Source organism: Rutilus rutilus, assembly GCF_951802725.1.
Source record: "Rutilus rutilus genome assembly, chromosome: 23".
NCBI lineage: Eukaryota > Metazoa > Chordata > Actinopteri > Cypriniformes > Leuciscidae > Rutilus > Rutilus rutilus.
The window spans coordinates 10383224-10410217 of record NC_140233.1 but is presented as its reverse complement, the minus strand read 5'-3'; the positions used below and the strand labels follow the sequence as shown (position 1 = coordinate 10410217).

The window sequence follows — 26994 nt, the reverse complement described above, 5'->3', positions numbered from 1 at the left end:
AAATATCCATCCACGCTGAATTCAATCTGCATTTCAGCATAAATGGACCACGTAGGTAGCATGAATCCTACTGTAGTAGCGTATAATTCAGCTGTCAAACATGACCTTCATGCTTCCTACGTACTCTTCCAGAACGCTTCATATTAGCTTGTGTGTGGCACTTCTAAAGCGCAAGGTAATCAGCATCAGTGACAGGCCAACACAAACCAGCCACTTGCCACTTCCAGACGCCCCCTGCTCTTATACCGGAATAGAAGCGTCATTCAGGTCTGAAGGCCTTGCCTACACGTTCCTCAAGCATCTACACTGCCAAACCCTGTTAATATCCATCAACATAAAAGGGAGATGACACCTCTTTCAGAAATGTGAAATGAACGTAATGCTCTCCTTGGCTGCGGCTAACATACACGGCAACCGATTACCAGCGATTTGTCACCGCTGGGAGGTCCCCGCATTGGGCGCCACATGCTCCTGCTTTTCCCCTAGACAGCAATAGTATCTCTAAAGTATCCTATGCTTTTCCTCCCAGTGTTAATCTTAAAGAATGGTGTTTAATTGCAAGTACTGGTGGTATTTCTCCATTCATAATGATGATTTCTAGCTAGGAATCAAAACGCCTTTTTGTTGTGCACGACTGGGCAGCTGGGCATTATCACCAGTGCAGATTGCATAAGGGAGATCTGAAGCGGCCTTGTCTTGAATATTCATGTTTTGCTTATTAATGCCTGCAGGGCACACAAATTCTCCAGGGGGAGACGGAGTCATATGAGCTTGTTTAATATCCCCCTTTTGTTTGGCGTGGCAATTATAGAAAATGAAGCAAATACAAAGTCGTTGAAGCTCGATCGACTCGCTCGCTTGTGAATTCAAATATTCATGATGAACTTGGGGGAAAAAGTAAAATAAAGCGGTCATTTCATATTCCCTTTGTAATAAGGACTGGAATCTTCATTACACACGCTCAGTATTATAATTTCATATATTGTGCAAGATGCCAGAGTATGATAAAATATTCAATTATATTCATAATGCATAGAAGAAAAATACTACCATGGCAGCAGAAAACAGCTTTTGAGTTCAAATAATCAGAAATTGGATTATGGTACTCTGGAAACATGACACCCTATTTTATTTGACGTGAATGAAAACAAGGCTGTGAGGCAGTGTTACTATGTTCACCTAATATAAGCGAATTTGGGCTTGTTTCTTCATAAAGTCACTTTTAAGGAAGTCATGGGATCCACAACTTTTGACTGTGATTAATAATTTGGCAATATCCAAAAGCAATAGGTTGCCATTGTTTGTTTCTATTTTCCCCAGCCCCTCACCATACCCCGATTTTCAATATTATAATTTTTTTCAAAAAATAAAATACACAAATATTCTGGCCAAAAAACGGTATATTTTTAATCAAAAATGCAAGAAAAAAAAAAAATTCTCCAAATCTCTTCTCACCTTCCTAAAGACATTACAAAGTTCACTACAGACAGCTAGAAATCCCTCTTGCTCACTTACAGCATGTATGTGTGTTCAATACTGAAAAGAGAAGCACTCCTCACAACATCTACTGTAAAATATTCCCACACACCAGCACACATGACCGCCCACACACGCCCTCTTATCTTTAAGAATGCGGAGGTTCACTTTGGCTTAGAATAATCACGTCAACCGCCGTCTACGGCCAAACGGTCACACCGTGGAATTCAAATGAGCCCCATGTAAAATACACAGGTTTCAACTTCATTTAAATAAACAAGCAAGTTTAACACTACGCCTCGCTCTTCAAAGGCATCTCATTACAGTGTCTTTGTTGAAAACAATATTATTGTTTAGGCTTGTAATTTATTAATTCATCTCTTTTATTCTTACGAATTCCTAATATTTTCCATTGTAGCAGTGCAGATGCTTTTGTAAATCAGATGTTTTTCATACCTCAGAAGAAGAAATAAGATCAAATATGTTGAATGATTCACAACTTAGGTTTTGAGCCACTGCTGGTGCGAAACGATACGTTTCAAAAATATGCAGGAAAGTGCAGAGTTATGCATATTCAGGGGTGATGTTGGATCAAGTGCTTACACATTCAAAACTCCCACAAACACAGGGTTCAGGTCATTGTTTGGTTTCACAAACAAAGAAGTCAGGAGCTAAATAACTAAAAATAAAATGCTTCATTATTGGCCAAAAATATTCATATCTAGCATGGCCGCGGGAACTAGGGGTGCTGAGGGTGCTGCTGCACCCCCTGACGACAGCTGTTTAACTACATTGGAATTTAAGATGACATGACTTTTAAATAACTTTTTGTTTTTCAACCTGTTTTTTAAGAACACCTTCAACCTTTATAAAATTACTCTAAAGATTATTCCGTTTTTATATGTTGTCGAATAGGGTTTTATAGAAATGAATATATCATGAGGCAATAAGCCGATCTCACATGAGTGACGTGACACTGGTTGAGGACCAGCATCTCAGAACTGATTTGACACTCATTTAATGCATGTGAAAAAACTAAATATGGATGTATTGATTAAAGCATTCATCGGCATTAGGGGCTGTTCACACAGAACGTCAACCATTCCACTCTGCTACTTTTCCATTGTTTTTCAGTGTGAATGTACTAACGTACTGTGAGCTGTTCTCAATGTATCATGAGTTCTGAGCATTCTCACAACTCTGTAGGCCTACTCATTCATTTGTATGTTCATCTTTTTGTTTGGGCTGTTTAATATTAGGATTTTGTTTAAAAAAAACTCTACCATAGCACCGCCCCGCAATATCAAGCCCCGCCCATAGCACCCCCCTGATAAAATATGTTCCCGCGGCTATGATATCTAGTATATTATATCAGTAACATACTGTACGCATATATGCAAATACAGACACAAATGCTTATGGTCTTCTAGTACATACTTAACATGTTCTTGTGGCAGTAACAAACTCCAGTACTCAAGGGGGCGCCAGAGTTACCTTCAAATCTCTGTGGCATTAACCTAGGGCTGCGTATCAAATTTGGTGATAGCTGAGCAAATATTTAATAAGAACAATAGTAATTTCTTGCTAGAAATGACATCAAAAGTGGAAAAATCTGGTCAAAAACATACATTCACACACGAACCCCATCAACCGCAACTTTCAGACGGCATCTTTATTTTGAGCTCAAATGTCACAGAATTGAAACCACAGGATTGTGGGATACGTATGCAGTCCATGTATTAGGCAGCTCCAGCCCTACAGGATTCTCTTCAAACTGATTGTTCACAATGTCAGTATTTAGGCTTTAAAGTAAAAATTCAATTGTTTCTTGAATTGATTTATCAGTTTCCCAAATGACTATCAACCATAAAAAACTGTGAAAATGCTAAATGAGTTGTGAAGAAAAATAGATCAAATCAATCAAGTACTCAACTGTAAATGTGGATAAATAAATTAACGAATGTAGAATTAGACAATCATAAGTAATCAGTTAAATTAATATATTGAAAACAAAAAATTAGTAAAAAAAAGTAATTTGACCTATCTATAATAATTATAGGAAAAATATTATTTTATTTGTCTACTCCCTATTCTATTGCCCTATTACTGACTTCCCACTGAACCAAATCTGCTGTGATTCACTACTCGGTCATTTGTCGATGTGACCGTTATGATTAAACATTAATGTTGCAAAAGCCCCTTGTGGTTTTGTAATAGAACACATTCTGGCACATTTCAGAACAGCAATCGAAAAAGTATTTGCGTTCACGTAATTGTGTGTATGTTTTATGCCTTAACATCCCAAAGCTTCAAGTCCTCATTTCATCTCAAGCTCCTATTCTAGAAAAATCTGAAATAGTAAAGCCTTTTATGCATACCAGCAATCTGTCCAAGTCTACATTTGGGTTTCTGCAACAAGCTTCAATTTGCCTAGGCAATAGAGACTTACAGTGTCATTAGAAGTATTATGTGTTACTGATATGAAGCTGTCGCTTCACATTTACGACTAGCGGAAGTTCTGTTCTGCTGGGTTAACTGGGGTTGCTGGGTATTCATTTGGCTCTTTTGATGTGAACAGAACAGGCTAACATCTATATAATAGTTTGTTCTCATCTCAGACATAATACTGATCCTCATTTTAACGCTTTGAGATGAAAGCGACGTCAAATATGCAAGTTTTGTTGCTACCTGTTAATTCTTGACACTCATCTGCTAAGTCTAAGAAGCATCAAAACAACTAGCATGACAATCCAGCACAACTGAAGGATTAAACTCTTATTTTGCTCTCAAATGAAATGCAAGCTAAGCTACATCTATCATTTGCGAAATGACAGTTTTATCATACATTTACACTCCTACATTTGGCTTGTGCCTGGCAATCACTGGATCGGAGTTTAGTCCCGGGAAGTTCTGTACGAGTTGAGGGGGATAAAGCGAAGTGCTTCGCTTACTCATAGCACTCAGTGTTATCTTGCCCGGACAGCATGGCTGTAATACTGGCTTATGTCTAGCTGTATAAAAATCTAAACACATACGTGGCAATGTTTTTGTACAGTTCAGGTGCTTTTGCCAATAGAGGACAGAGCATTTTGTGAGGCCTGCAGTTTTATTCAGATATACCTCACTGTGTCTTAATTTGTCCCCAGGCAAGAGTTGGCAAAGGAACAGAACTTCTTCCTGAGGTGAAAAATAGACTGGACTCAACTGAAAACACAAGGCAGTGGTCAGAAAATTAAGACCAAATAACAACTGCCCTCTTATTTCAGGTAATATTTAATACAAAAATTAAGCTTAGTAATGAAAACCTATTCATATTCAAGATCGACACTCAACTCTTTTACAATGATGCCATTCCTTAAACAATCACAGCTAAATTCTAATAATTAAGACTCTAATGTTCACAGATACGTCCATTTCTACAACTAATTTCAAGTGATACCAAACAGCTTTAGTCACCATGAAATCAAAATGGACTATTCATGTTTTTATGGATATTGCAGAATGTATTATAAATGATTTATCCGTGCACATCAATATACAGTGCAATGCATAAGTTAATACACCCATGCTAAAGTTGACTAAAAAGAGGAATAAAAAATCATATTTTGGAAATTGAACTTAATGCCTTAATTAAAAAAATTAGGAAAAATCCAACCTTTAAGGACACCAATTTTCTTTGTGAATGAATAATGTATCGTAAATAAATAAATGTTCTTCCTTAAAATACAGGGTGCATAAGTTAGTACACCCCTATGTTAAATTTCCATAGAGGCAGGCAGATTTTTATTTTTAAAGGCCAGTTACTTCATGGATCCAGGATACTATGCATCCTGATAAAGTTCCCTTGGCCTTTGGAATTAAAATAGCCGCACATCATCACATAGCCTTCACCATACCTAGAGATTGGCATGGTTTTATTTCAGTTAGCCTAATAGCTGGTTTGATTTGCATTGAGAGATGATCTTATGGAAAGTACCCCATGCCAATCTCTAGGTATGGTGAATGCTATGTGATGATGTGGGGCTATTTTAATTCCAAAGGCCAAGGGAACTTTATCAGGATGCATAGTATCCTGGATCCATGAAGTAACTGGCCTTTAAAAATAAAAATCTGCCTGCCTCTATGGGAATTTAACATAGGGGTGTACTAACTTATGCACCATGTATTTAAAGGAAGAACATTTATTTACGATACATTATTCATTCACAAAGAAATTTGGTGTCCTTAAAGGTTGGATTTTTCCTAATTTTTTTAATTAAGGCATTAAGTTCAATTTCCAAAATATGATTTTTTATTCCTCTTTTTAGTCAACTTTAGCATGGGTGTATTAACTTACGCATTGCACTGTATATATAGCAATAGCAAACCACAACCATCCAATCAATTCCCAACTGAGAAAATCAAGTTTTTTTCTTGCTCAAGAAGCCGTTTCACTTGAATATACATCCCAATTGGAAAGAAAAGACTATTGCAACTTCTGTTTAGCGTCGACTTTAAAGCACTAGTTCACCACAAAAAGAAAACTGTCATATTTGATTTACTTTCCTAACCTAGAGACTTTAGCAGAAAATCTACGCTGCTCTTTCCAAAATGGTTGTCGAATTCCAAAAATCACAAATGAAATGGCCCACAGAAGTAGCCAATACAACTTGTGCTCTATATTATTCTTAACAATTCAATAGGTATATATGAGAAACAAACTGAAATTGAAGCCATTACTTACTAAAACTTCCCCTCTAGTGTAGCTCTCAAATTTCAAAACTTTCAAATATTTCATGTCAAGATGTGTTGTACCATATTTGACGGCGACAGAACCCTTGAGCTGTACTATATATGAATGTACACAAACAAAAATCATACAGGTTTGGAACAGCATGAGGGTGAGTAAATGACAAATGTCATATTTGGGTGAACTGTCTCTTTAAAATGTGTCATCATTTATTGTTTGATAATACTAAGTGTTAAGTTATCCAATTTCTTTGCTAACTTTCCTTCCCATTTTACTTGAGGGGTACTAATAGTGTGTATTCTCCAGGATCCACACTAAATTATATTGTTTTGAGTTTCGCAGGTCTGAAAACATTAGCAGTCCACCCTGGAGCAAAAAGCAACCGAGAAGTGCTTCTTCCTGCCTGGATATAATGAGCACTGTATTTTTAACATTCATTGATCTCAATAAATAAGAAAGAGGAAGGAAGAGGAATTCACGTTGTCATTTAATTTTATGATTTTTTTTTTATGACCCATCTATGACCTCCATGGTTTAATTGACATGTTTTTGCCAACAAAATAACATGGTCTATTCAAATGAGCTCTCGAATTTGGGACTTGGAAAAAGCACAGCATGCTCCACAACTGCGGGAGATTAATTGAGTAAAACGACAAGGTTTGATCAAAACCGAGGGTGCCTATTACAGGAAGTGTCGGCTTGCAGTTAAATCCAGAAGAAAGGCACACACTATCACCGAAAATCATAGACAAGCGGTCTCAACTAGTGGGTTGTGCTAACATGCTAATCAAATGCGACTAACCATGTAATTGTTCATATCACTGACATAGAGAATAGCGCTTAAACCGACCAACTTAGTATAAAGAATAAAATGATAATAAACAAATGTAAATAAATAGGCAAAATACAATTATAACAAACAAACAAATAATTTTATAAGAAAAAAAATCAACAAACTAATGTTAATTAAAAGAAAAAATGTAAAAAATAAACAAAATGACCAAACAACCAAAATAACAAATTTAATAATAAACATTTAACAATTTAAAATAATGCTTATACATTCTAGTAAATAAACAAGTAAATAAAATGAAAAACTACAAAAATAAGCTAAATAAACAATTAACAAATAACTAAAATAAATGAATAACACTAACACAAAACAAATACCACTTTTTTTTCTCCAGCATTTCCAGAATGTTACCGAATATATCTGAGTATGCAGGATGCATCCACTTGGTTTAATCCACTTATACTGCATTATATTTCATGAGATATCATATTTTCTTTCCATACGTCAGCATGGTAGCAGAAGGGGAACAGATGCCACGTAATGAATCTGCATCGCATCCGCTAGAGTTTTTATTAATACGGGTCATCGTAGAATGCCTGGTGGAATTTAGTCATAAGCCACCGGACTGTGCTTTCCATCTGTTGACGTCGTTTCAACACACTTCCGAGTAGCTGTGTCTCCATCAGACAGCTGATAAAGCCAGTGAGATGAGTGGTGAAGCGTCTTCAACAAATAGAAAACAAAAGGTCAGTTTGCTAATGAATAAATTCTTCCAGACGTTCGAATTTGTATCGCAGTTCTGACCGGCTCTCATGCCAGCCCATTCTGTCTCTGCGTGTGCAATTTCCTGTGACGCTCAGCAGGCCATTCCTCAAGTCCTTATCACTCATATGTCCTAACGGTGATGATAATTACAACCCCCAAATAACGTGTGGCTTATACCCGCTGACACAGCAGGCCCGCTTTGAAGACAACCAATACAAGCAGTTTAATAAACAATACCTCAATGGTGTGCCACTGCTTCTGGATTCATTGACCTGCGAAATTGTCATTGCCTTCACTTATAAAGCATGACAGTCCCTTGACCTCTTTTGTCACGAGTCACCTTATGAACAATAAACGGGATCCTGCGTAGATAAACTTGCTGGCATTGAACAATTACTGGTGTTCTTGCCAAAGCAATAGGGAAGTTCATGAAAAAAGGAGGGAAAATGTCAGATTCATGAATTGTCATTTTGAGACGAATCTTTACAATGAATAAGTATGGTCTGAATCATTTGTCTGAATGTTTAAATTCGCTTATGATTTTAAAGAGGATGAGATTGTTGGGGCAAAAAGTAAGTTAGGATTATAGACAAGTAGCAGAAATGTTACAAACAATTCAAATTGTTCAAACGAATTGATTCACGGAATTGAATCGGACTTCCCATCACTGGAGGAGGATGTTTAATGGTGGGGGCTGGTGACAAGGGCCTTGAGATTAGACCCAAGACCCTCTTTCCATCTCATCATGGCCCATCCATTGTGACTGATCAACTGCCCCAGGGTGCAATGTGTTACGTGGGCCTTGCTGCGTTGATTTCTGCTAGACTCTAGTGTAAATTGAATGGATGGAGCTGCCAGCTCAATCCTAATCTTGGAGCCAACAGCAGGTCCCTCAGCCTCTGACAGCCAGATAGCTTGTGGAACAAGGTTTAAAAAAAAAAAAAAAAAAAAAAAAGAGGAAAAAACGGTTGAGCCCACACCAAAATGTACACTTTTCTTTCAGAATGGGGGACAGCCTGAATCAAAATAAGATAAAATGTATCTTGCATACCATCCAATCATAAAGGATCTTGAAAAGCATTAAAGTATGAAAAGTTACATGCCGGTCGCTATCTTTGGTCAATTTCATCATCCTCCTCATCTTTTTCCCCTCAATGACAAATGGACCATGCTGTGCTCTCTCGCAAAGATAAGCTCAGGATAGTGTTCTCCCATCATCTTTTTCAGTCAGCTTTGATTTGGCTGATGCTTCACTGCGTGCTTTGAAATTTCCCTGTCCTCAAGCAATATCAAGTGTGAACTTTTGTTGACGCAAATATTCATTCCTCCACATTAAAGTGCAAAACAAACATCTTTTCATTTTACTATATCTCGCAAAACATCCAATCCAATATGGAACAAATGCATCACCTTGAAGTGTATTTGAAGGTGATTTGTTTATTAAGCCCAGGCTCAAAACTTGATACAACAACCGTCATGCTCATCTTGATTAAATTCCGTTCTCAACAACCCAGACTTAAAGAGATACTTTGTAAATTCTGATATGGATCCTCTCAAATTCAAATTTAAATGGGTACTGGAGCTTTCAAGGTTAAAAAAGAAGCTAAAAGCATCATTAAAATGCATACGATACCTTGTATGTGTGTGATTAGTCAGTGAAAATCTCAAAATTGTGAATTAATTTAGAAAGCCATACTGAAAAAAACCTCTCAGAAATTACTCAGAAATTGCTAGTGAATTATATATATATATATATATATATATATATATATATATATATATATATAAAAACAGCAAGTAACATCCTGTTTTCGGTCGAAGTCCAAAGTAGTCGATTGTCGAGTTCACGCGCGTGATCATAGGTAACTAAACCTATGGGCGTGAACTCGACAATCGACTACTTTGGACTTCGACCGAAAACAGGATGTAAATACAGGTATTTGCGCTGGCTTAAATAACATCATTTTTATTCTTATCTTTCACATCTACTGCAGTCAGATTCACTCGTGTTCACTCTGAAGGAATCACTCACATTGGCTGTGCACTTGTAATGACACATCAAGGATATTAAGAGGCTAAAAGCAGGTTTAAACATTGCCCCATTGAAGTCAACAGGGTGCAAATTTTAAAAAGAGGATAACACGGTGTAGGCAACACCGATTTTTGTCGTTGTTCTCTGTATTGACAGCACTCCAAATGTACAAAAAAATGAGGTCAATGTTAAAATTGACCGGAGTTCTCCTTTAAGGGTGAGTAAATTACTAAATGTACCTAAATGAGTAGATTTCTCGATTTTGGGTGGAATATCTACCTATATGTCAGTGAATATAGTTACGGAACCAGTGGTACCAAAAGAGGACATCACAATTCACTGCACGTGGCATTAGTATTAACTGACATTTCGCTCTGGCTTTGTGCATCTTTATTAGGTAACACAGCTGCTTCCATGGAAGCCATTAGAATCCCATTGACACATTTGGTGTAGTAAACATAGATAATCAATAGCCTGAATTTATGGTCGCTTAGAAAAAATAATCAGCATACATCAGCACTCTGATAATAGGGGGCGGTTGGCTCCAGATACAAGCGTAGAACACAAATGGATAGATTATAAAGCAGAAGGTCAGACGCTCGATACGGATCAAGCATCGCTCCCTGGAGATATTGCACTTCAAGGTGTTGGTTACGTTTAATTTACCTTGCGCGGTATGGATAGTGACATCTTTGTCTAAATAAATCAGCTGATGTCCGTGGTCGTGCTCCTTCATCCGATCAGGCAAGTGGATCATCTTCACGCCTCTGGTTTCGACCACCAGAAAAGCTCTTAGATAGATGTCCCTAGGTCACAGCCATTCGTTCTGGATGGGGCGATTTCTTCAGTTGTGCGTGACCTCTCCATCCCCCTCCATTTTAAACTCCTTCATCGTGTGTTTCTCTTTTAGGATGACATCCAGCAGCTCATGAACCTGAGAGCTCACCGTGAGAGATTACAAAACAACGAGCGCCTCCACATGTGAGAAATGTGTCCGCCTGTCTTGATGAGTGGGCCTGAATTACGCCTCACACTGGTCAACCTCAAAAGGCCATTGATTGTTGGCACATATTATGGCTTCAAAGTCTCTTAAAACTACCAATAAGGGCTAAAACCAACAGAAACCCTCTTTAAAGACAACACAATAAATAATAGTGGTTGGACAGAGCGTAAACAGTGCAGTAGGTTATTTTCTAGTCATTAAAAAGGTAAATAAATGGAAATAAATGAATTGAAACCACAAACACAACAAACACAACCGATAGATAGATAGATAGATAGATAGATAGATAGATAGATAGATAGATAGATAGATAGATAGATAGATAGATAGATAGATAGATAGATAGATACTGTAGATAGATAGATAGATATTGCATCTTATTATAATTTTTTTAATTATATATTTAAATATTATTTATTTTCCCATATTTGTGATTTAATACACTACTGTTCAAAATAATTTGTATTCTTGTATTCATATTCATGAATAGAAAATTCAACAGAGCATTAATTTGAACTATTTTGTAACTATGTCTTCACTACCAGTTTTTCATGACAAACATAATTTCAGATTTAATTTCTTGCAATTATTCACTTCATATCTCAAAATCATCTCAATTTATATTCTCATAATTGTTAATATCTCATAACGTTACTTAATATCTGAATATTGTGACTTTTTATTCTAAATTTGGTAAAAAAAAAAAAATCCAGATCTTATTTTTCACATTATCACCAAAATGTTATTTTCATCAACTAGCCATTCGTAACCATTTCAGGTGGTTATCAAGTGTGGTATGATTTCAGGTATATGACATGACAAAACATTGCCAACATGTGAAGGGCATTTAAAGGTCAAAAGCTCACAAATAAAACTAAACCGTGTACAAATTAACACTGGGTGGCCATCATCTGTACCAAAGCAACTCAGAGGAAGAGAGAGAGAGAAGGAAGAGAGGAGGTGAAGATGGTGGGGGCTTGGCTGAGGGTAAGTTGGCTGTGGTCACTGTTACCCCAACGGAATGATGAACAGCACGGGCCAATATCCATTTTTCTTCTACCTGTCTGCCTCCAGCCCACGGGGGCCTCCACAATATGTCACTGTCGCATGCTGGACTGCCCCCATGCATCAAAACGTTTTAATACAGCTCAGCCCACTTCCAACCATCTCCAGGTTTGGGTTCATGGACGGGAAGCCGCCCCCGATCTGTGTTTGTTTCATGTGCGACAAACTATGAATGAATCAATCCATGCTTTGGTGCCTTTACATGTACAATAAAACGATCACCTCACTCCCGGTGAGAACAAATATCGCTCAGACCGTTTCATTGCGAGATGTTTTTGACCGTTTTTTTTTTTTTTTTTCAAATTGTCTAGGGGAAAAACATACGAATGAAAGGAAAAGAACAAACAACAAGGCCGGAAATGAGTGGCTGCAGGCTTTGGAAAACAGGCTGATAGGACAGATGGGGCGTGCGCTGGAGATTACAGAGACTGTTTAAACAAAAACGGTTTCCATGTTTCCAGAGGGAACAATGGGAAACAAATCCTTGTTAGGAGGGATCGTTTTAGTTTTTTTTTTGGTTTTTTTTTTTACGTTAGGGGTGAGGGCCAGCGGGATAAGGCCTGAGGGTAAATTTGATATTATACAACCTTAGCATCTTTAATCCAGCTAGGTAGATATTAATGAATCGAGGGAAATAGCTAGAAATGTAGAGCAAATTCAAGGCCAGTTTCAGAATGAGAAAAGCACAATATTACACCCCACTTCCTCTTGTGCAGCAGGTGCCGTGTCTATCCAGGCAGCCAATACCTTGAGAATAAAGCCAGAATCTGCGTCAGCACCAGCAGCTGAACAGGGTCAGGCTATCTTAAATTTCCTGTCTGAGGAGGTGAAAGTGTGTTTCACGCCCCAAGAGCAGCCAGAGAAAGCGTACATTGCCGGGACCAAATATTTCAGAGTTCATCTCGCTTTACAGAGCTGAATCATTTCCATTGACGTGACAGTATTGTACTCCATGTTCCTGACAGGGGCAAAGAATATGGGAAAAAAAGGGTTATTTCATTACCTGAAAACTGTCACCGGAGAGTTTCTGAGTGTCAGCAACAGGCAGAAAGTTGCAGAATTGAATTAGCACCAGGTGTGGCGCTGGGCACAGTTAAAACCGACTTGCCACGGTCACGGAGTACATTTGGGCTTGGGCAAGAAAAGGAACCCTTTACAGAAAGTTGCTTCCAGCAGAATTGAACATGATTTTTGAGTTTTTTTTTTTTTTTTATGGAGCTGCATACGCTTCATACTGGTTATAAATATCAAGGCCGATATTCTTATGAATTCTGATTTACTAAAAGGTTTGCAGGCAGAGCAAAGTGACCCAAGAATGAATTTTTTTTCTGCTATGATCCACCCAAGGTTGAATTCATAAGAAGTGAAAGTCATGCCATTGAAAACCATGAAGTAGATTAGCTGATTTATATGAACTATACTAATATCGCTAAACAGTTAAATAAAACGTTCTCAAATACCTTTATATTATAATGCAAATGTTTAGAAATTAATGTAAATATCTAGATGTTTTTGGCCAAAAAGCCTGTTCCATGTGCCACCAATAATAAATAATAAATAATAATAATAAAATGAAAAGTAAACAAAATAAAAATAAAATAAAATAAAAAATGAAACAAACAGTTAAATAAAATAATGGTCACTTGGCCTCTCAAATGATGACATTGTATAGTGTAAATAAATCAATAACTAAAAAAAATTTGTATTAAAAAATTATAAAATAAATACTCAAATTGGCTCCATTTCCCACTTCAGTTCTTGATTATTCGGCTAACTAATGTCATCTACTCAAGGAGACAAAACATTCAAAACGCACGTCCAAGTTGCTAAATTGAGTACCTAAAAGACAAATCTCTCATTTAAAGAGCATCACAGAACTCAATTAAGTAATTTTATGCTGAGTCAATCGAGATGCAGCATCTACAGCCTGTGAAAGCTAACTCGCCGAGCTCATTTCCCAAACAAACATTGCAGAAACATGGGCAGTCGTGCCATATTCTCAAAGCAAACAATCTGAAACATGCCATAGGGTGAACACACGACACTCAAAAGTGTTGGCATCCCAGCTCGCGCACAAATGACACATCAGGGGCCTCTGTAAAAAGGTACGTATGCCGGTGTGGGTACACAGATCCAGCTTGTACGGGCAGACAGCTGTGATCATTACCTCTAAAACCCTTTTCAACCATTCTGTGATCTGACAGGCCAGTTAAAAGCCTTTAAAGTTCCCCTGGCTCTCCAAACCAAAATTTTACATCACAGCCTTCAGGTTTCCACTGGTCACAGTGGTCAAACAAATTACATTTTCAGACCAAATCTTGCATTTGAACTAACAAAGCATGATGTTTGTTGGTTCGTTTTACAGAGTATTTAGTCAAGCAAACAAGCCGATCGCGTTCTTATCCAACGCCATATCTGGGTTGCTAGCCCACACAAGCATTGGCAGCTTATGAGAGACCTCATCTGGTGATTCGCCACAGTAAGAGAAAGCACTGGCAGATGCCTGCTCAACTGTGCTGAGCGCAGCCTGATCCGTGCCAGCCGTCGGGCCGATGATTCATGTGAATTGCCCTAAATGGTTGCAATGTGCCAAGCTGACATTGGCCTGGGGAATAGGTGTGGAATAGTTGTCAAATATATCCAATAATCAGTGAATCAGATACATCTGTCCTCTCCAGTCAATGCAAAATATTTGTCTGAGGGAAATTAAGATACAAATAAAACGCTTGTCATGTTGAAATGGACAATTTGAAGATTTAAGGTTTGATTCAGGCCTGTGAAATCTCTAGGATGTGCAAATCGACATTTTTTTTTTTTTTGTCGAGACTAGTCAGTCTTAAAGTGATAGTTCACCCAGAAAATGGAAATTATGTCATCATGTACTCAACCCTCAAGTTGTTCCAAACCCATAATGGGTTTCTTTCATTGACTTCCATAGTCGAAAAATAAATAAATACCATGGAAGTCAATGGCTAGCATCAACTGTCTGGTTACCAACATTCTTCAAAATATTTTCTTTTGTGTACAACAGAAGAAAGAAACTCATACAGGTTTGGAACAACATGAGTAAATGATGACAGAATTTTCATTTTTGGGTGAACTATCCCTTTAAGGAAGACACACAATTAGGGGTCGTTGACACAATGCGTTTTTGCATTTTACTGCACTGCTTTTCAGTTATTTTTCTATGTAAACATGCTAGATGTAGGCCTGTCACAATAACTACTTTTTGTTGGGCGATATATTGTCCCAGAAATAATTGCGATATTATTGTCATTTAAAGACCATTTTATGCCACTGCACTGAATATATAATCAAAATATAACAGCATAATAATGAAAGTAGGCCATTTGCTAACAAGAAGTGCAAAATAACAGGTAGAAAAGAAAACACACTTGCAAATGCACAAAAGGCACTTAAATGGAGATTTTCCATCTACAGATTTCACCCTGATTTTCTTTTCTCAGTAAAGTATTGCTGCACACTTTTGCTGAAAAACACAAACCTTACTTAGCAGTCAGATTTATATGAACAAAGGCACAGATGCCTCAACCGGCCATATCTGCTGATAAATCTATTTTTCTAGAGGCATGTTTTTTAAAAGTTGAAGAACTTCTTTTAACTTGAGCGTCACGGTTTATAACGCCGCGTCATGCACAAGATGCTGCGAAAGACGTGAACACAACGGTCAAACACGTCCATCTAGCACAAGATTACATGGAAAACCAAGTGCATTTGGACTTATTCTTCCAAAATGTCTGTTGTTGTCGTCAGAAAAATACTATAACGCCTCGAATGAAACCTTCTTTTCACCTGTCGATGTCTGCTCTGTGTATGAAGGAGCTGCCTGACACCTCCTTCAGACACAGAGAGCAAATAAGATGACAGAGACAGCACGATGGGAAAAATGTTGCCGACATGAATTTTTCTGTAAACATAATGGGCAATATATCGCGTCCCCAAAAATGATCAAGGTCATGTCCATATTTTGTTTAATAAGTCGATATATTGATTATCGTGACAGGCCTAGCAAGATGGACATATTGGACTGCTTACGTCTTGTGTGTTTTGTACATGACACAACGTTTTAAAAACGCAGTTCTCAAGTCAAAAGTTCACTTAAAAAAAACGCGTCTCTAGACCTTGAATTTTTTCCCCTCTTCGACTGCCCTCCGGCTCGTGTTAAAGGTACAATATGTAAGAATTTTGCATTAAAATATCCCATAATCTCAAGAACAGTGTTATATATTTTGTTAAGTTGATTACTTACAATATCCCAAATGTTTCCAACTATTTTTAAATCGTGAGAAAATTGCGATTTTAACCAAGGAAACGGGGCGTTAGAGCAGGGGGGAGCAGGGAGTCGCCAGTCAATGGCGTCATATCCGCGTTATCCTCGGTTTCCGCTCGTACTGCGTGGAGTCCTGGACAAATGCGGAAGTTGTATTTGTAGCGTCTATCAAGCAACAAAAGTTAGCTTGTTTCGTGCAGTCGTTATGGAACACGTTTATTCTTTACCGATTGCAGCTGGTTCTGTCAACAAAGCATATGCTTAATTTTATATTTTCCAAATGTAGCATTCGGTAATAGTTATGTTTATGTAAGGGAAGTATTATTGCTTTAGATTTGTGTTTAGTTCATTGACATTGTTTATCACGTCTGGTGTTTATGGCCATGTAAATAGCATGTGTTATACATAAAGATTAATCAGTATTTTGGCAAATGATGTGGGTATGTTCAAATGTACTTTTACAACAATTGTTTAGAACACGTAAAACTGCGCTGCGTTATTACAACAATGAATTCGACATACAGTAACATCTATGATAACCAATTTAGTATTAAACCTTACTTTTCTTGCGGTTAATTCATTTTAATGAAATAAAAGTGTGATGAGGTTCAAGAGTCAGGAAGGAAGAAGACAGGGATCGGCGTGACTGGGACTCGTACTTTATTCAAATAAAACAAAACAAACAAAAGTCGTGCACAACGCGCATTCACCGTGGCAACCGCGACGGCACAAAACAGTTCAAAAATTAGAGCTCGGATCCACCGGTTTTCTTTCTCTGCGTCCAATTCTCTCTCATTCCAGCGCGCGGCTTATAAGCGGTCTCTCCACGCCGATCACTGCAATAAGACACAGGTGTTCGTCATTTGCACTTGACCTACTTGCGGGACGCTCGTCTCTTCTCTCTCCCATTACAGACCGCACTGAACCACGCCCCCATTATAAAAATAAAACTTAACCTCATCCATGAACATGATTTTTCGATTCCCGTCTGACTGATTTACATCCACGGTGGAGTTTAAAGCGACAGTTCCCATTATTCCACGCTCCTTCACATCGTCATCAAGCTACGCCGTTGTTGTTTGGAATGTAGCGCCCTCTAGCGGCAAAAAATTCTTGCATATTGTACCTTTAACAAAACAAAAAATAATAATCTCTCTGTGAATGACCTCTTAGGACAATCATATCCATCGCACTCAACTTCAGACTTTAAATTGTTAAAGGTGATGAATTTGTTAAGGTGGTTCAAATATGAAGACTAGTCGTCCACCAACCCACTATGAGGTTGACTAATTTTAGCTTCAACGGTTTAGAAACGCAACTTCTGTGAGAGTTTTAGCATACTAACAGTTTCAGTGTCACATAAAAACTGATTTTGAATAATTGTGAAGTCCAAATACATAATTTATCAATGCTTCATGTTTACCAGTCCAGCTTTTATTGTAAACAGTATGAACAGAGAAGGTGATCAGGAACAATGGGACACGACGCCGCAGGCTATGTGCAGCTGATGTGCAATTCGTATGGGAGTTCACAATGTCGGAAACCCAATTCTATTTGACATTACCGAGAGACGCTTTTGACAACAGCCTCTGTGATGAATACACCCAGAGATGAAAACATAACCTCAGAATGCCGCAGTCTGTTCACACCTCTCTTGTTTTGTCCCATGCTAAGCCAGAGCAGGAAGTGAGCTCTGTAATCTCACCCCCCAATGTGTCGCTCGGCAAGATAACACTAGACGCCAAACTGCTGTTTGTCACAAGTCACATCCGTTCACATCTCTCAGTCCCCGCAGTCAACAAAAGATTGCTGAACGGATTGTCTTTTTCCAATTTCAACAAAGAAATTCAAACAGATCTCTGAATGCTAATGCTACATGCTACATAAACAGCACCGAGAGAGCTAAACTTCACACTGTTGAATCAACAAACTTGAAAAATGTGTACAGCTGCGTGCTTCTCTCGGGTTGCTGTACAGATCTGAGTGGTTTAAAATGAATATATTGTACATCTAGCCACCAACAAAAGCTACATTGCACCTTTCTGAAGTAAGAAATGGCCTATATAATGCTAATTTGATTAAAATTTGTTCTTAAACATAAATATTCTATATAACAAGCCATTACTGATCATCATCTAATTGTACAGTCAATAAGCCACAAATATGAGTTTGAAGTAATCATAATCATGTTTTATTATCTAACAGTATAATAAAACGGTTTGTGCTAATAGCATTTCACAATGAACGCCGCTTTCACATCTCCATAAACACTTTTTCCTTGTTGTTAAAATACAATTCAAAACAGACAGAGGGTTTCACAAAATATCAGACCCCTTGACCTACATTATGGATATTCTCTTTAAAACTTGATGGAAGCAAATGTGACCTTTTCACACATTGTCATTTCCATTTCAAAGGGCTTGCAACACCGCTGTATTTATATCTATGCAATACTGCATTACCATATAAATGAATCTGACGAAAGTGCCCATATTTAGAAGATGTCCAATCTTAAAGGTGAGCTCTGCAGCTTTGTTAGTATGCGGTGGACTTTGTGCTAGTGCATTTGTGAATTCTGTTGCTAAACTTTTAGGCTTTGAACACACTAACAGTGACAAATTGAATAAAACTACAAAGTTATTTATCTCCAGTAAATACACAATGCATATCTCAATGTTGCTTTCTAACTGCACCAACAGCAATGCATCTGTGTTATTGAGGATGTGAGATCAGCGCTTAAGGCATCGAACGCTCTCCTACTTACCTCAGACCTGTCACCAAGCAACAAGCTGCCCTGAACTGTTAATAAAGGCTATACCCACACAGGAAGTAATACCCTTAAGGTGAATTCGGCGCTTTAAATTTGTCACTGTAATTTGTAGGGGCTGATGGGAAAACAAACACTAAATGGTTTCAATAAGAGTCTGGGATTGCATTGGTGCACGTGCTGTGAAAAACGACCTAAACATGAAAATGTATTTACTCACCCTCATGTCATTCCAAACCTGTATAACGTTTCTTCTGTGGAACAAAAAAAAAGAAGATAGTTTGAAGAATGTTTCAAGTGTTTTTGTCCATACAGTGAAAGTCAATGGGGTCCAAAACAACAAAAATTAGACCAAATCTTCTTTTGTTTTCCACAGAAGAAAGTCAAACAATTTTGGGAACAACATGAGGGTGAGTAAATAATGACAGAATTTAATTTTGGCTGCAGCTTTTAAGATACTATTTACACTAAGTACAAATAGTAACTGCCACAATTTACACAAAGGGAAAATAGCAGTATTTTCTTTGCACAAAGTGTAAATAGTAGTTAAATGCTATTTATTCTTAGTGCAACTTTAGGCAGATACTATTTGCACCTCGCTGTATTGTAGTATATTATAAAACAGTATGCGATACTATTCAGTGTATATGATTATATTTATTAAAATCATTAATTGGATGCTGCCATTACTTTCCCTATCCCTAAAGCCCTCCCCTACCCTTTACACATGTTATTCACAATATTCAATACCCGTTAGGCACTTTATTTCCACTTTTCGAAAAAAGTTATTTAAATGAATGCCTCTCCGAGCTCATATGCAATAGGAAAATGGTGGATTCGAACTTGCCAAGAGCTAACACCACCTACCTTACTCTGACTCAATCAGATAATGGTGAGCAGAGTTAGTCTAAATAGCCCCTGCCAACAAGGTGGGCTATTTGCACTTGTGTCTCTACCCCACTTCCCCTACTCTCTTGTCCATAAAAGAGCCATAACTCTTCTGATTATTGCACATTTCCAAACTTGGAGCCTATAACTTCAGGAGATCATGTGGGAATTCATTGACACGCTTGTTATAAGGTTACTAGAGGAATAAATCCATGCTCGGATGGAAAGAGTGAGTCTCCTTTAACTCGCCGCCCACTGATCTACACCTCCATTCTCTGAGCATCCTCTCTAATACAGTTAGCATGCCTGATCAATAGCACGGCATACAGAAGCTCCTGTGCACATGACTGGAGATAAGGGGGAGGCCACGCAACAGAGGAGACCCCGGTCTCTCGGCGAGGAAACCAGGTCACCCTCGGCCGTGAGGAGAATCGATTATTCCCTGACTGTGAATAGAGTGTTGATAAGCCGGGAAGGAGAGCTGTTAAATAGGCTCAGCCATAGAGTTGACCTCTGTATTGGTTTTACACATGTAAATACTATCTAGCTCAGAACAGCAGGGGAGGTATGGCGATATCGGTTAGATTAAAACATGCTGGCATTTGTCTTTTTCATTTCAGCACTCAATTCCAAGGGCAAAAAGGTGACTGCTTTAATGTGTGCAGCTCTGTTGGACAAGATGGTGACTGAACTTTCAGGCAGGAAGAAATAGCCTGCTTACAGATGCCCAAGGCAATCATTAATATTATTGTGCCAAACGCAGGGACCTACTACTCATATGATGACGAGAGTTCACATATAACCTGGAGGCTGTGATGGAAAGATTTTTTAGTTTAAACCGACATGGTTTGACATCTTTGTGACCTGTCACTGAGTTGTTGGAAAAAGAAGAAGAAAAGAAAACGTAAAACCTCACACTCATACATGTGAAAAATTATATACAATTACAATAATATATATATATATATATATATATATATATATATATATATATATATATATATATAAAAATCAATCTAGTATTAAAAAGCTTTTTTTTTTTTTTTTTACCAGGACATCAAAACCAGAATCAGAATCATGGACCACATCAAAATCTGGATATCTGAATCTACATCTGACATCAAAATCTGCAACCGAATGAAAATGTTTTTTTATTTTATTTATTTTGTAAGGCCATTAGTTTAACATGTTACATAAGTGTGAAAAGTTTAAGTCCGTTTCAGTAAAAAAAAAAAAAGTGAATTAATTACGAAATAAAAAATTATATATAAATATGTGTATGTATATGAAAATATATGTTATTATTATTATATAAAGAAACTAGATGTACCGCATCGCGGTACAAAATATGACCGCCGCTCAGGCCTGCACTGGCTTTCCACAAAAATAAATGACGTGGAGTAATTTGGCTGTATTGCGTGTTTATGTATATACCTAAAAAAAGTAATAGTATGTGCATGTCTGTCTGTGTGTGTGTGTGTGTGTGTGTGTGTGTATGTGTGTGTCTGTGTGTGTGTGTGTGTGTGTGTGTGTCTGTGCGTGTATGTATGTGTGCGTACATGTGTGCGCGTGTGTGTTTGTGTGTGTGTGTCTGTGCATGTGGATTTGTATGTGTGTGTATGGGTGTGTGTCTGTGCGTGTGGATGTCAGTGTGGCCCCCGGGGACCAAACGAAATTTTTCCGTAGAAGTCTAGTGGGGCTACATGCCCACCAAATTTCATGTTCCCCGGTGTTTCGGTGTCCCTGGTATCGTTGACGAAAAATTTACGGGGGCCCCAGCGCAGGGGGGGGGAAGTGGCCCCCGGGGACCAAACGAAATTTTTCCGTAAAAGTCTAGTAGACCAACATACCATAAAAATTTCTTCATCCTCGGTGCCACGGTTCAGGTAGTTATTTAGGAAAAACTGCATTTTTTTGGGTTTGGGGGGGCGCGGGGGGGGAGTGGCCCCCGGGGACCAAACGAAATTTTTCCTTAGAAGTCTAGTGGGGCTACATGCCCACCAAATTTCATGTTCCCCGGTGTTTCGGTGTCCCTGGTATGGTTGACGAAAAATTTACGGGGGCCCCAGCGCGGGGGGGGGAATTGGCCCCCGGGGACCAAATGAAATTTTTCCGTAAAAGTCTAGTAGACCAACATACCACAAAAATTTCTTCATCCTCGGTGCCACGGTTCAGGTAGTTATTTAGGAAAAACTGCATTTTTTGGGGTTTGGGGGGGCCCAGCGCGGGGGGGGGGGAGTGGCCCCCGGGGACCAAACGAAATTTTTCCTTAGAAGTCTAGTGGGGCTACATGCCCACCAAATTTCATGTTCCCCGGTGTTTCGGTGTCCCTGGTATCGTTGACGAAAAATTTAAGGGGGCCCCAGCGCGGGGGGGGAAGTGGCCCCCGGGGACCAAACGAAATTTTTCCGTAAAAGTCTAGTAGACCAACATACCATAAAAATGTCTTCATCCTCGGTGCCACGGTTCAGGTAGTTATTTAGGAAAAACTGCATTTTTTGGGGTTTGGGGGGGCCCAGCGCGGGGGGGGAGTGGCCCCCGGGGACCAAACGAAATTTTTCCTTAGAAGTCTAGTGGGGCTACATGCCCACCAAATTTCATGTTCCCCGGTGCTTCGGTGTCCCTGGTATCGTTGACGAAAAATTCAGTAAGGTGACAAAAAAAAAAAAAAAAAAAAAACTTTGACAATCCCTATATGACCGCTTTCGCTAGCTACGCTAGCGGCGGTCATAATAAAAGAAATGAAAGTCACAAAAAAACTGTGAAAATTACTATCGTTTGGGGGATTTACTCCTAAATAATAAAAACAAAAACCACAAATGAATCTTGTCCCTGATCTGTACATAATATAGTAAGTGCAAATCAAGCTCAAAGTACAACCTTCATTCAACCATACAAAAGTTCTCGAACGATGTTCCTCCTCATTCAACACTTACCGAGATCAAACAACACACAAACAGCAAAGGTGCCAGTATTACAGCACACGTTCTTGCATTCAAAGACAGCTAGATGCTGCTCAACAAAATAGAACAGAATGCAAAGGTTTATTTTTTTTTCCCACATTTAAAGTTTTGAAAGTAATAAATGAAGTCATTTTGCACAATGTGCATGCATGTGTACATACTTGCCATTAATGACCCCGTCAGGGTTGAGCATGGGGATGATTTTGAAGATGTAGGCCTCTCTCAAGCTCTCGGCCACAGGATCACTGCTGCACAGGAACTCCAGCGTGCCCTTCAGTACCCAGCTGGCATTGCTCTCTCCTGGATGAACTCTTGCTGTCAGCACCACACATGGCCGGTTACCTAAAAGAACCATCAGTACACCAAGGTTTAAATTTATAAACACACTGCTTAATTATACAATTATATTACTTTATGACTAATACTTGTAACTATAACCAGTGGCATGAACTGAGCAGCTTCTATTGTGGATTTTCACTTTTAAAACCAGAGAAAGCCACCAAATCAGTGTGACGCTTTGCTGTCAGAACATTAAACGGCAATTAAGGCACGTCAGATTTTCAGTTGACACCTCCCTCGACTCGTTTCATCTGGACAGGCAATTACATCACCTTGCTGAGCAAGTTTACAAAGCCAAAAGAGAGGGACAAAGCTTATCAAAAACACATTAAAATTTAATTTAGCTTGACTATTACGGCCCTGGCTGCTGCCCCACAAAAGACGGCAGAAGGAGCAACTAATTTGTGTGATTCTGGTATTGATGATTTCATAATGAGTTTCTGCATGGTCTCTGTTTATCCGCTCTTTCACCGGCTCCGTTTCATTTTCTGTATTTAATTGAATCTGAATATGTCCATACAATTAGGCTGGGATGATTTTTTTTTTTTTCTTACTTTTTTGAGCCGTAAAATGAGATAATGCCGTTATTGCCGCCTATTGCCATTATAATGAATAGCATACGTTTGCCATGAATAGTAAGTGAATAGCAACCTACAATTTTGCATTTAGCTTAAGGGTCAATGACAAATAAGGATGGCCAAGATGATGACAAGAAAATTATTTTGAAATAAGTTAAGAAATCTCTGAACCGGAACCCCTACAATGAATATGGAAAAACATGAGATGGGAGGAAAAATAATACAGTAAGTCAATGCTTTTTCTTTGAGTTCATAATCTGTTTGTAAATTACTGTTTATATATAAGAGCGTCACGTTATTGACCCTTAAACAACAATTTATAAGTTGATTGCGGAGTATGATGCAGTTTAAATGCTGAAAACCAAAACAATACAGAGAAAAAGCAGGTGTCTCTAACAAAAGTGTCCTACAGATAAAATATGCTTGATAAATATCATATCAGCTTTGTGCACGGCACTCAATTCCCCTCAAGAGCCGGCTGCTTCAGTTCCGCAAAAAAAAAAAAAAAAAACGGAGATAATTTAAATTCCAATTCAAGTCGGAATCGGACACTTCAGGCCCTCAATGCATTCGGCTGATCACCTGATGATGTCTCGCCTGCAAAGCCTCTGTCCTCTCCACTTAAATTCTCTCTCCATCTGTCCTTCATCTCTGCCTTCACACTCTCTCACTTTGGTGTTGTCACTACTCTGTCTTACCAAAGTAATCTGTAAACTACTGGGCTTCTTCCATTCTAAATCCAACAGGCAAACTACACTGCACAAATACGCTCAAGGAGCTATTTTTGTCCATCTGTGAAAAGAAACCCCCACATTTCCATTCCATGTGTATTTTCGCCTTTAACACACTTATTTACATGTTCACACAGCTAAATGCCCAATAAAATATATGTTGTCTGCCACACACGCAAAGCGAGTGAATAAAGACGTGGGAGTGCTTCGTGAAGCTACGAGAGAATGGAGTCCTTCGATAGATCTTTGCTGCTACCACACAAGTCAGCCTTCCCACGCTCCCAGTGGGAAGAGTACAGCCCGATCCTTTAAGAACCGGGCTTTCACTCCGTGTGTACGGAGGAGTGTTTGGCACACAGTCTACTTCAACCCAAATGGTATACAGAGAAAGAGCAAGAGAAGTGAAAACAGAAAATATAAAGGAAAGGGGAAGATGAGAGGGCAAACCAACTCCCTTTTGTGTCTTTGTCTCTCCTGATAGCCTGCTATCTGAGCAAACTTACCTCCCACTGACATTGCCTAAAAACATCTACTTCCTCTTTGTGTGCATGTATGTAAATGTGTGGGGTGTGTGTTAGGGTTTAAATAGCCAGGTTTATGTGCCTCTGTTGAATGGCACTTAAGACATTCAAAGGAAAGGCTTTTGAAAGTGGGGCTTATAATACTGCACATTGTGAAGAAAAAAAATACAGGTTTCATGGGTTCCTTGAGTGTAGTTGATTTCCATAAAGATCCAATAGAGTATGAAATGTCTCCCAGTCCTCAGATTTATAAGAACGTGTAAGTGGCATTCTTAGACTTAAGCCCTATTCGGACGGGACTAGTTTAACATGGAGAGGTGGGGTAAAGTAATAATTACCAGAGCTTCTCTGTGATTTTAGTCCCGTCCGAATGTGCCATCTCAGTAATCATTACGGACTAGGGATGCACCGAATATTCGGCCACCGAAAATTTTCGGCCGAAAATGGCCCAAAAGTGCATTTTCGGTTTTCGGCCGAAAGACTTTTATCACCGAAACAATACGGCCGAAATGTTGTGATGACGCAAACAGCAGACACCGCGACCTGCACGTGCTTGTCTGAAGCAACATTACATATCTGCGGTGTGGACGTATTTAAATATATCTAAGAGTGACCCACGGACAGCGATTTTCAAAACACAGACATCCCAAGTCTTCCGGAAGTTCCGGGAGTCTCCCGCGTATTGATACCGGCTCCCTAATGCCCGCAAATTAGTTTAAATCTCCCGGAATCGCGAGCGAGCATGAGCGCGCATACGTAGCGCGCGCGGCAGAGAGAGGGAGCGAGAGACCTTTGCGTGTGTGTGCAGAGCAGCCGTCATTTCTCAGAGGTTTACCTGAGCTGTTTATGGTTTTTGCAACTCACGTCCATGAGCATATAACTGCAGATATTATTTTGGGCTATGGCAGTATTGACCTAAATGCACTTTGTTTTTATGAGAGAACATTTCATTTTTAAACCTTTCTCCAGGCCAGTAGGCTTTTACATTATTATTTAATGTACACATGAGTGGGGTCAAGTTAAACATTTAATTTTATACTTTGCAAATGCTAAATAAATATTTGCATAAAATTTTAATGGATTTATTCTTTGAAACTTTAATATTAATTTATGCAATTGCAATGCCTTGATTTTAGTAAACTTAGTACACAGTCATAGCCATAAATGCAATGGTACTAACAATAATTGGCATAATTTCTTTCGGTGTTTCGGTTTTCGGCCTTGGTTTCCTCTTTTTCGGTTTTCGGTTTCGGCCAAGAATTTTCATTTCGGTGCATCCCTATTACGGACATTGTCAGTAAAGATTACGGCGACTTTTACCTTCAGTAAAAAGGTCCGGAAAAATGACCTCAGTAATACTAATCCCGTGCAAATAGACCCGCTGTAACTATGTATATAAATATTTTGTCATTTCCTGTTTAAAAGTACTTTCCAAGTATGGAGACGCTTGAAAAGCATTCAGTTGTGTTCTAGATGCCGGGACACGTAGCAAAACTCAAGTGTTTTCCACATACCATTCAGATCAGAAAGAAGATTGAAAGCACTTGTTAGAGGCACGAAACATCTTTTAGTGTTAGGTAAGTGCCTATTACCAACACAATCCAATCTGAAGTTAATTAATACATCGTTCGACCGGACATAACTGTTTTATAAATATAGGTTATGTGTTTGCGCACGCAAAAATACAGTACAGCCCAACTTATCAAATTAAGTTTGTAAATATCCACAGAACCAGATTTAGACACCAACTTAGACCTTGACTCAGACTTTGACTTAAATTAGTGGTTAGTATAATACACTTCAGAAGCAGCAATAGACATAGTCTGGGTCTATGTGTAATTTAGGTCTAGAACTTAGGTTGGAGGTTGGAGACGTTTCCTAAATATCACACACAACAAAGAGTAAAAAATTAAGCTGTTAGTATTACACTTTAGCCTGGTTTCACAGACAAGGCTTAGATTAGACCAGGATTAGGCCTTAGTTCAATTAGGACATTAAGCAGCTTTTCTAAATGTGCCTTAGAAAAAGTAATTACTATTGTGCATCTTGAGAC

General features: G+C 38.6%; 1 protein-coding gene across 4 annotated transcripts in view; it reads right to left on the bottom strand.

Moving 5' to 3' along the window:
* The window catches only part of agbl1 (AGBL carboxypeptidase 1), a 211838-nt gene that overhangs the window by 56068 nt on the left and 128776 nt on the right, over positions 1-26994 (bottom strand). For all 4 annotated transcript variants that reach the window (XM_084396546.1, XM_084396547.1, XM_084396548.1 and 1 more), the window contains one exon: positions 22934-23114. In XM_084396546.1, coding sequence (XP_084252672.1) covers positions 22934-23114 — 181 coding nt within the window. The remainder of the gene's footprint in view (positions 1-22933; positions 23115-26994) is intronic.